The sequence below is a fragment of the Hevea brasiliensis genome, chromosome 6 (genome assembly GCF_030052815.1).
Source record: "Hevea brasiliensis isolate MT/VB/25A 57/8 chromosome 6, ASM3005281v1, whole genome shotgun sequence".
Lineage (NCBI taxonomy): Eukaryota > Viridiplantae > Streptophyta > Magnoliopsida > Malpighiales > Euphorbiaceae > Hevea > Hevea brasiliensis.
In genome coordinates this window covers 5,993,034-6,004,431 of record NC_079498.1, presented here as the reverse complement: position 1 = coordinate 6,004,431, position 11,398 = coordinate 5,993,034, and the positions used below count along the sequence as shown (strand labels likewise).

General features: G+C 30.3%; 1 protein-coding gene across 1 annotated transcript; it reads right to left on the bottom strand.

Moving 5' to 3' along the window:
* Positions 1-1,477: 1,477 nt before the first annotated feature.
* On the bottom strand, positions 1,478-4,884 carry LOC110645525 (histone H2B-like). Its single transcript, XM_021798730.2, has 2 exons — positions 4,256-4,884; positions 1,478-1,621 (listed from the first exon to the last, which is right to left on the bottom strand). Exon 1 carries the CDS (start codon positions 4,797-4,799, stop codon positions 4,356-4,358), a length of 444 nt encoding a protein of 147 aa, XP_021654422.2. The 5' UTR covers positions 4,800-4,884; the 3' UTR covers positions 1,478-1,621; positions 4,256-4,355.
* Positions 4,885-11,398: the final 6,514 nt, after the last annotated feature.

Here is an 11,398-nt window from a genome sequence, read left to right as displayed (position 1 = left end):
TCTATCTTGATGTTTTTGTCATGGACTCACGCACGCTAGCTCTTCCCTTAATTTTGTCTTTTTTTTATCAAAGATAAACATATGCACATAGGATTTGTAGAAGAGAATGGACTATAATTAAAACCATGATAATTTTATTTTAATGAAATCCTTATTTTTATATAATCTACACTCACGCACATTCAATAGCCAATGTAAGACCTGAAAGGCTAAATGAAGGGATTTACAGTCTCATTTTAAGATAGTTACGAACAATTTTAAATTAAATTAAAAATTGCGATTTATAAATTTTTTAAGTTGAAATTAAATTGTTTTAACTATATAATTAATCAAACTTAAACTGAAAAAATATAGTTTTTTTTTATTTTTAAAAGTATTCATATTAAATACACTCAATTATTTAAAATTTTATCTATTAAATTTATCCAAACACATTAATTAATTTTAATTTAAGTCTATAATTAGTTTATTTTAAAATAAAAAAATACATTAAACTATAATTTTTTAAATCAAATTAAGCTTTTTTTTCTTAACCTTTATCTGGATGTTTAATTGTGTAAAAAAATTTAAGAAATTAAATAAAGAAAATGAAGAGAAAAAAATAATTTATTTTATATTATTTGAATAAAATATTAAAATGTAAATAAAATAAAATTTCTTTCTTAAAAGAAAAAAGGAAATAATTATTATAATCTTTCTTTATGTGTATTATATTATAGAAGGACATTTTAAGTATTTAATATCAATTTTTTTATTATTTTCTACTAATTTAAAAAATATATACATATATTATAATTTAATTTTTTAAAAAAATTGAGAAATAAGATTTATCCTTATTTCTTCTCCTTTCTCTTAATGAAGAGAGATTTTTTTTTTTTTTTTTATCCCACCCCAATTCCATCACTCCCAGCCAAACCAAGTATAAATAGCGTAACTTGATCAAATCCAATTTGATTTGACAATTTAAATGAAAAAATAAACATCAATATATATGTTCTACATTTTTTCTTAGGACTACAAATTTTAATCTCGATAAAATTATAAAAACCAAACCCAAATAAAAGATAAACATAATTTCTAATCCTATTCCTAGTCCAAAAAAAAAAAAACTAGTAATAGCTGAGAACTGATTTTTAATTAAGACACATTTCTAAGATAGAGATTATACATACACATAAAAGAAAAGTGATAAACAAGCATTTTTCCAAGATTTTGATCCCTCCAATCCCAGGAAAACAAAAATAAAAGAACAAAGCATGCACTGGTAAAATTAGCGATTGAAGAAATTCAAATGCGTGAGTTAATGATTTTGACTCGCAAACAAGATAAAGATCATTCTAACAATCAACTTGTTCCAAGAGCTAACCCACTCATCTTCTTCATTGAAATTGGTTCAACTTTCTAATTATAACTGAGAAACAGCCAACAATTAGAGTCTTAAAAAGGATCCACAAATCCACTCTAGCCCCATCCTACACTTTGCATGCATCGAAAGAAACTATTACCAGATAAACACAATTAAGCAATTTTGTATTTCAATTCAAACATGGAAATATTCATACAAGAAGATCATAGCTTCAATTACAAACCCTAATCTTAAATTCAATAATACACTAGAAATGTAACACCCCAAGAATTTTAAATTTTATTATTTTATGAGCATTATTGCTATTTTAATTTTATTTAAATTTTAGGAATTTTTTTGAGATTTTTCGGATTTTAAAAATCGGGTTCGATTTTCCGAAAATATAAATTTTAATGATTTTTAAAAATTTATTTAAAGACCACGTGGCAAAACTAAAAATATATTTGGATCTACGTATTTTTCTGAGTTTTCTGGAATTTTTTCAGAATTTTTGGACCTCGTTTTCGGTCCCGAGGCAGAGTAAAAATTCAAAATTTTGTATTCTGAATCGGACCGGCTGAATCGAACCAGACCGGATCGGACCGATCGAATCAGACCGGCCTTTTCTTTTTCTTCCTTCTTCCTCCCGCGCGCGTCTGACCTCCTCCCCTTCTCTCTCTCTTTTCTCTCTCCTCCCTCCTCCTTTTGCCGCGCCGCCACCTCCCCACCTCGCCGGCGCCCCACCTCGCCTCCTCCCCACACGGCCGCGCTGGAACTCCGGAACGGCTCAGAACGACGCCAGAGCGCGCGCGACTTCTCGACTTCCGGCCAAAATTCGGCCGATCCGGCCACCAATCGGACCGGTTCTTGTGTCTAAACTCATCTACTCGTCGAGAGCTTTCCATAGACACTAAGAATACCGAAATCCATCGGGCGGTTTGTCCAATTTTTGCCCGGGAAGTTTTAGCCCATTTTGACTTTTGGGCTAGATTTCTCACAAACCGTAAACCCCACGAGAAAACCGAGAGTACCCGAGCGCTTCACTCGTCGAGAGCTTCGCGGCGACATAAATTTCGAATTTTTCCGACACCGTTTTTCGGTGGGTCCCACGGAACTTCGTAGTGTTTTTTCGAGCATTTAATGAGCTTAGAAAATTCTAAAAAATTTATGTACAAACCCCCGTGTTATGGACTTCGTGTAGGTATCTTCAATTCGCGAAATTCGGCGATTGTCAGTGCGTGAATTTCCTACGCATGCACTGCTGGAAAAAAGTCTCCGAATTGGACCGAGGTTTTGGCTACTCCCTCATTGTCAGACGTCCCGAGCGCGTTCCCGAAGTCGGAATTGGCAAAAGTAAACCCGAACCTTGCTTTTTCATAATTTTCTAGTGCTTAAATAGGATTAAAAATCCATAAAATATTCTTGGTAGCTCAGAAAATTACGATTCTTTTTGCAATAGCCTAGTAATATTGCTAAGGACCGCGGGGCAAAGTTTTAAAATTTTTAGAGCTTGTTTGGGTAGTTTTTGCAAAAATGATCAATTATAAAGACTAAATTGAAATTTTACATATTGTGATGGATGGCTGATTTGATGGGCCCAGGAGGGGCTGTGTGATATGATTGAGCTGTGGATATATAGATTGTAAATATAGAAGTGTGTTTTGAGCCATTTTGCAGGTTGGGTAGGTCCTAGGTATAGGGGAGACTCTGCCGGATTTTCGGCACGACTTAGGACGTATTTGGTCTTTTCTTGATTTGTATTGAGTCATTTGTATTAAATAAATGTAATGTAATTGTCAGGTGAGCCGGGACAACCTTCTTCCTTCGCTCAGCCGCCCCAGTGACCACCGTCAAGTCTGTGAGTAAAATATTAATTTTAATTGTAATTTCGATATTATTATATGTTCAAGCATGCCCATGCATCACTTATATGCATATATTTATATAGTTAAACTCTAGGCACGATTTATGTTGCATTCATAACTGTTAACGTGCCATGGATGTTGTTGTGGTAATTTGGAGCAGTGTGCGTGCGTTGGTGTGCGTGTGATGTGGTGTGGACTATGGACAGGACGGGTAGTCACGGCTTGAGTTCTTCGCTGGGACCTGATCCTTCGGGGGGTAGTCACGGCTTGAGTTCTTCGCTGGGACCCCCGATTTGGTTTATTAAGCGAAAGTCCGGCTTGAGTTCTTCGCTTGCACCAGGTTGGATTAAGAGAGCTGTATAGGGGATCAGCTCCCATATATTATGATTGATACTACTGGGTGTGTGAGTGCTCCAAATTACCTTTTTGATGTTATGATGTGAAAATGTTGTTGATGTTGCATTTCACTCTACAGGGTGCATTAGTTTTAGATAGTTATAGAGATTATGGTTAAAATTGATATTTTACTCTCTGAGTCGAACGCTCACTCCTGTTCAATATTTTTTCAGGCTACAGGAGGATTTTATTGTGGTTAACCTGCTTTTCTCATTCGCAGGTTGTTTATCAATAGTTTTGTAATTTTATTTACTCCTAGAATTTTTGCATGTGTTAGAAATATTTAAATGATTCGGGTCTGTAATATAAATTGTTATGTGGACCTGTAAAATTATTATATGCATGTTTGATGGACTGGATGAGGGAGCTGAGCTCCCATTTATCTTTATGTTGATTTGAGTATGTGGAGGGTGAGCTGAGCTCCCCAATTGATGATATATTTTGTTTACAGGTCGGATGAGTCAAAAACTCCCCATTGAAAGGTCCACTTTATGGCCGGACTCCGTCCGGTTGATTTCTTGATATTGGGCCCAAATGGGCCTTAGAGTTGGATTAATGAATAGTTAGGCTTACTACGGGCCTCGGGGGCTTTAGGCTGGCCCAGGTCCTAGTGCCGGTCCGGCCCATAGGTTGGGTCGTGACAAGAAATCATAAAATAAGCCATATCCCACCTAAAGCCTAACCCTACACACAAGAAAGCCTAATTCACTACCAACTACACAAGTCATCCCTAGTTCACCACCACCGCTTCAAGAGCTAGTAAACTTGGTCACCGCCTTAGTCCCCTCAAACACTGCATGCTTAGCCAACTCTCCAGGCAACACCAATCTCACAGCGGTTTGGATCTCCCTCGAAGTAATTGTTGGTTTCTTGTTGTACCTCGCTAGCCTAGACGCTTCCTGTGCAAGCTTCTCGAAAATATCGTTGATAAAGGAATTCATGATACCCATCGCCTTACTGGAGATCCCGATGTCTGGATGCACCTGCTTTAAGACCTTAAAGATGTAGATTTTGTACGTCTCCGTGCTCTTCTTCGCACGCTTCTTTTTCTTGTCTTCGGCCGTCGCGCCACCTTCTTTCGGTAGCTTCTTTCCGGCCTTCGGTTTCTTCTCCACCGGGGCTTTCTCCGCCACCGTTTTCTTCTCCTCCGTAGGCTTTTTCTCAGTCGGCTTCTTCTCCGCCTTCGGTGCCATTCCTTACACACACAGTTTCGCTTCTAGGACTTTGTAGAGAGAAAGAAAAGTGATGACAGACTTTTTGTGGACGGAGGCATGTGGTATTGCTTATATAGAAAGGAATAATGAAATGCTATTGATCAATAGAATTTCACGCGGATCGATGACTTGGAGATCTCAGACCATCGGATTGGGTTCGGAATATTTTTTAATCGACGGTAGAGGGTGACTTGTGCTATTGGGATGTTAGGGTTATGTGATGTTTAAAGCGGATAGACAATGCGGACTTTAGGAACCGTTGGATTAAGGCTATGTTTGGATCTGTAGAAAAAATAAGGGAGAAGGAAAATTATGAAAGAAAATTAATTTATTTTTTCTCCTCCCTGTTTGAAAATGAGGAAAATTTGAAAAGAGTAAAAAATAAAAAATATATTTACCATTCATTTTCTCTCTATTTTAAAGAGAAAGTGAGTGGAAAAATTATAAAATTATTTTTTTATCTCTATAATTATTTATTTTAATTTTAAATAAAAATAATAAAATGAATATTTTACTATCTAAAAAGTTATTTTCTTTTCTTATTTTCCCCTCTAATATCCAAACAAAGAAAAAAAAAATTACATTATTTTTATTTTCTTTCTTTATTTTTCCTCTTTTATTTTTTTTTCTCTCTAACAAAGTTCCCAAACATAATGTGAGTTTTATGAATGCATTGTTTAGTTTGAGGGTTTAAATATTCTGATTGATGATGTCAACTTGTTAGGCTTACAGTAGAAAATATTATTTGTTCGTGAAATCACGGAAATAACCATTAGGAATAGTATTATCCGGAAACTAGAACAGAATGAATTTGTAATTCTCTTACATTACTTTTTTTTTTAAATGCCAATGCATTACAAGGCCCCAAGGGCATCAGAATTACAAATAGTTTTGAAAGAAAAAGGCTTAACCCCTAACCCATTACATGGCAATAGATGATGAAAACTGAGTTTGGCTAAGTGGTGAGCTGCTCCATTAGCTTTCCTACTAACATAAGAGAATTAAACATGAGCAAAGTGGGAAGCTAGGTCTCAAATAGCATTCACCGTAGCTTGGATTTCCCAACAATAATCACTCTGAAAACTCTTAAGTGCTTGAATCATAATCTCATAATCAAATTCAAGGATGATGGATTGTGCTTCCATACTCGAACCTAGCTTGATAACTTATAACAAGGCTTTTGCTTCTCCAGCTAGAGAGGAAGAACAGATGATTTTCTTGACAGCCCCTTCAACAACCCTCCCCAAGTAATTTCTAACTATCACTGCAATGGATGAGCAAGCGGAATCATTTGTCCAAGCAACACCACAGTTAAATTTAAGAGTGCCCTAGGAGGAAAAAGCCAATGCCAAGATGTAAAAGACCCTTCCCTTTCAATAGGATCCATTGGAGGAGAAAGATTCAATAAAGTTATTGCATAAAATTTATTAAGGGATTCGGATATCTTGCAATCAGTATAACTTGGATTTGACTGAATATGTTCAAAAAGAGCTTTGTTCCTTACTTTCCAAATGCACTAGTAAGAAAAGGTTGAGATAACTGGGAGGTTCTGATTCCATCTTCCTTCAATCACATGAGTAACTAAACTCGACCACCATCTGCCAATAGAAGTGAAGCCAATGGTTTGGTTTAAACTCAGTGGGACTAATAAACCATGTAGCTCGTGCATGATCACACCACAAAAGTGCATGCTCTGTAGTTTCATCTTCTTGGTTACATATAGGGCATACGGGACTAATTGTCATCCCTCTTCTTCAAGTTATCATTCATTGGAATAGCATTGATAACCATCCACCAAATGAACACTTTAAATTTGGGGGGAATGGGCAAATTCCAAGTCTTCTTCCACATAGCTGATGGAACTTTGTGACAAACCATTGATTTGCTCACACTATCAGTCCAATACCTCATTGCCAGCAGTCTGTACCCTGATCGAACTGAGAAGATGCCAAATCTGTCATTATGCCGGATAGTTCTATATTGGAACCCCCTTGGAGCAATAGGAATTAACATTATTGCTCTAGCTTATTCTATGTTACACATTTGAGCTAGTAGATCCTTCTTCCACTCAAGATGCTCATGGTCAATAAGATTAGCAACCCAATTAACATTTAAGGGGCAATTTATAGGCCTTTGAATTTTAAAACTTGGAATTGATGGAATCTAAGGATCTTCCCACACTAAAGTAGAACTACCATCATTTACATTGATTCGAACACCCTCTTGCAAAACCTCCCTCCCTTCTAAGAGACTCTTCCATATCCAAGAACATTTCTAAGATTTTAATTGACAACCTGCCAAAAGGTTGTTTGGGGAAAATATAGGCCTTTCAATACTTTTGCCCAGAGACTTGAAGGATTATTAATCAATATCCAACATTGCTTCGCTAAACACGCTAGATTAAACTTATTGAAATCTCTAAAACCCATCCCACCCATGAATTTTAGCAAGGTTGATCTTTTCCAGCCCACCCAACATAGCTTATTTTCCTTATCTCTCCTTCCCCACTAAAAGCTAGAAGAAATGTTGTTGAGTTGAGCACAGAAAGATTGAGGATACCTTAGGATAGCCATTGAATATGCTGGGATTGCATGGAGTACAAACTTGATTAGTATTTCTCTACTTGCTTGCGTTAACAGATGTTGTTGCCAGCTTTGAGTTTTAGTCTCAATTCTCTCTTTCACAAAATTAAGGGCTTGAGCTTTTGATCTTCCCCAAACTGAAGGCAATCCAAGATACTTCTCTCCAGGCAATATTTCATGCATTTCCAGTACTGCTAATATTTCCCTTCTAAGATTGGAGTGAGAATTCTTTCTAAATTGCACACTGGACTTATGGAAATTGATTTATACCCTGACGCCTTTTCATATGAATGGAGGATTGACTTTATAGTTTTTGCTTTAGCCCTAGTAGCTCTCCCAAAGATCAAAGTGTCATCTGCAAAGAGAATATTAGTAACAATGGGAGAAAATCTGTTGAATTGAAACCCTTTGAGGTGGCCCAATTGACGTTCTCTGTTAATTAAACAAGATAGGGCTTAAGAGACAAACAGAAATAAGTAAGGGGAAAGAGGGTCCCCTTGCCTTAGCCCTATTGAGGGATAGAAAGGAGGGGTTGGAGCTCCATTCATCGAAATGGAATAACTAAAAATTGTGACACATTGCATTACCCTGTGCACCCAGTCCTGAGAGAAACCAAATTTCAATAGAATTGCTTGCAAAAAGTTCCACTCGACCTTGTCATACGCTTTATGCATATCAATCTTTATAGCCATGGAGTGCTTCTTACCTTTAGATTTCCTCATATGGTGAAAGACCACGTGAGTTATAATAATATTATCTTGTATAGCTCTGTTAGGGATGAAAGCTGCCTAGTCCTGCATAATCAAAGCATTCATACAAGGTTTAAGCCTATAGACAATGATTTTTTAGATCACATTGTACAGAAAATTACATAGGCTTATTGCCTATATTGTTTAACATTGCAAGGACTTTTAAATTTTGGAATAAGAGTTACTTGTTTTCAAAATAGTTGACTTCAATAAAAGCAGCAATGACAAACTAGTTTTGGCTCCATGGAGAGTTAGTCAATTAAAACTTGTTGCATGACAACCTTGGAGTCTAAGTGCCAATCAATTGATGGTGGTCAATCTCTAAGACTATAAGAGAGTGAGACGCTATGAGCTTGTTGTTAATTGATTTACATTTTAGAGCTTGTTGAGGTCTCGGTCATTTAAAAAAGGGCTTTAGTTGGTGTTTTAGTGAAGATGTATAGCTCAAGGCTAGACTTCAATTGCAAGAGTCTTGATCTATCTATTATGGGTAGGGCTGAGTATTCGATCTATCTCTTCAATTGCACGTTTTTTTATACTTGTTTAATACTTGTTTAATTTAATATTTTTATATATAAATTTTTATATGATATAATATTATTTTAATATACTGATTATTATTTGATAATATATAATTTTTCATGTATGTTATATGTGTATTTATCATTTTCAAATTAAATATATGAAAATAAAAGAATATCAATGAAAGTATAATATAATTTTATAATTGTAAATGTTTTTTAAATATATAAGTTTAACTATTTGTATTTTATTGGTTCGTTTATTTTCATGTTAAATTTTTTAACCAATGAAGTGTTTAATTAATCAAAACTAATTAGCTTTCAATGTTTTATAATTTTTATATAATATATATAATTAGAGTAAAAAATCTAAATTTTTTTCAATACTATTTAAGAGTTTATACATATAATAGTAAATTCAATTTGATATAATTTTATATGATGTTTTTTTTTATTTTTAGTTATTTTTAATTTTATTTGATAAAATTAATTATGTATACTTATATCAATAAGTATCATTATTATTAATTTTTATTTGATATGTAATATTTTACATAATTTTATATTTTTTTATGATATAGAGAAAAATTAAAAAAATATATATTAACATTAATAAATTATTTACAAATAATAAATTATCAATTAAAAACATTTTTACATAAAAAATAAAAAACTGATACTAATAAAATAAAAAATATTGATATTAGTATATTATTATTTTTACTTGAAATTATTATAGTAAAAAATGTATAAATAATTATTCAATGTATAGTAAAATATTTTGTTAAATTAATTTATAGTGTATTTTCAAATTAAATTTGTTATAATTATTTTTCTAAAAGTAAATATCATATTTCAATAAAAGAAGTTATTGAATATAAATAAATAAAAATTATATTAAATGATATGATATTTATATTCGTATGAAAATTAAATTATTTTTAAATTAAAATATTAATTTATATTTATATTTAAATATAAATTTATTAAATTAAAATAATAATTTTATATTTAAAGTATGATTTTTAATTTTTTTATATATATTTATTTTTTATCTAATAATAATATTAAAAAAATTAAAAATTATTATATTTTTTTACACGCACACAAATTAATACTTTTAAATTTTCATAATGTACTATTTTTAAAATAAAAAATCAATATTATAAATTCTACACTTCCTATTAATTATATTAATTTTATAATTAAATTCAAACCTAATTTTTAAATAATATATATTTATCTATTTAAATTTTTTTTCTCATATATACGAAATTGGTTTTATGTAATTATATATTATTTAAAAAATTTAAATTCATATAACTTTATTATATATTCCATACTAACTAAATATTTTTTTATAAATCTGCGGACATGAATTTTGTTATAATATTTTTCCAATGTTAAATATATATATATATATATATATATATATATATATATATATATATATATATATATATATATATATATATATATATATATATAGTTGTATTTATAAATAAATTTTTAATTGGAACTAATTTATATATTAATACAATAATTAAGAATTTTAGATACTTATTACAATTAAGAAAATATACATTTTATTTTATATGAAATATTTTTTAATGAATTTATGAGAGATTAATTAAAAAAACTTTAATAAAAGAATTCAAATGATTTACTGACCAAAAATTAGTTTTTTTTTCTTATTCTTTTATGTCAACTTAAATATATTTCATAAAAATATATTTACACAAATAATTATGAAATAGAGATTAAAAAATCTATTAAAATTTATTAAAAAAAGTGATTTATATAAATAAAATATTTTCCTATTTTTATAAATAATATAAATAATAAATATATTTTTATAAAATCTTATTTTAAATTATATTATAATATAAGTTTAATTAAATATCTTTTAAATACAAGTAAGACTAAGAATTATAGATTTATATAAAATTTAAAATTATAAAAACAATTAAATTTTAAGTTATAAGAATTTAAAATTTATATAAATTTTAAAATTAAATTAAATATTAAAAAAATATAATTATAAATAATATAAATAATACAAAGTAGTTTAGTCAAAGCAAATGTTCATCCTTCATACATTTAAATAAAATAACAATTAAAAAGTTAAAAATTTCATTTATATAGAAATTGATTAGTGATATATTAAAATAATTGATTGAGATTTATTAAATATAAGCTACATACTAATTTATTTATGCTCTTTTTAATTTTTTTTGATAAAAATTCAATATTTACATGATTTTTTAATTATTTTATTAATTTTATATAATATAAATTTATAAAAAGTAATAATTATGAACTATCAAAAATACAAAATTTATATTATGAACATCTAACTATTTTATCATACATACATGATATACTCATTTTATTCACATATATATTAGAAGAAGCCTATTAATTTATTAACAAAATAATTAATAAGATATTAGAGAAAATTAATTGTTATTTATAATATCTATAATATATATAAAATTGAGAAGAAAAATTATAGAATTATCAAAAATATCTTTAATTTTTAAATTATTTATAAATATATTTTTATTATTTTAAAAATTTATTTTAAGTGAAATAAAAATTAAAAATTATTAATTTATAATATTAATTTGTAGACTTCTTACTATATTAGTATTCCTAATAATCTAATTATATTTTATAAATAGTATTTATAATGTTAGTATGCAGACTTTCCATTAGATTGGTAG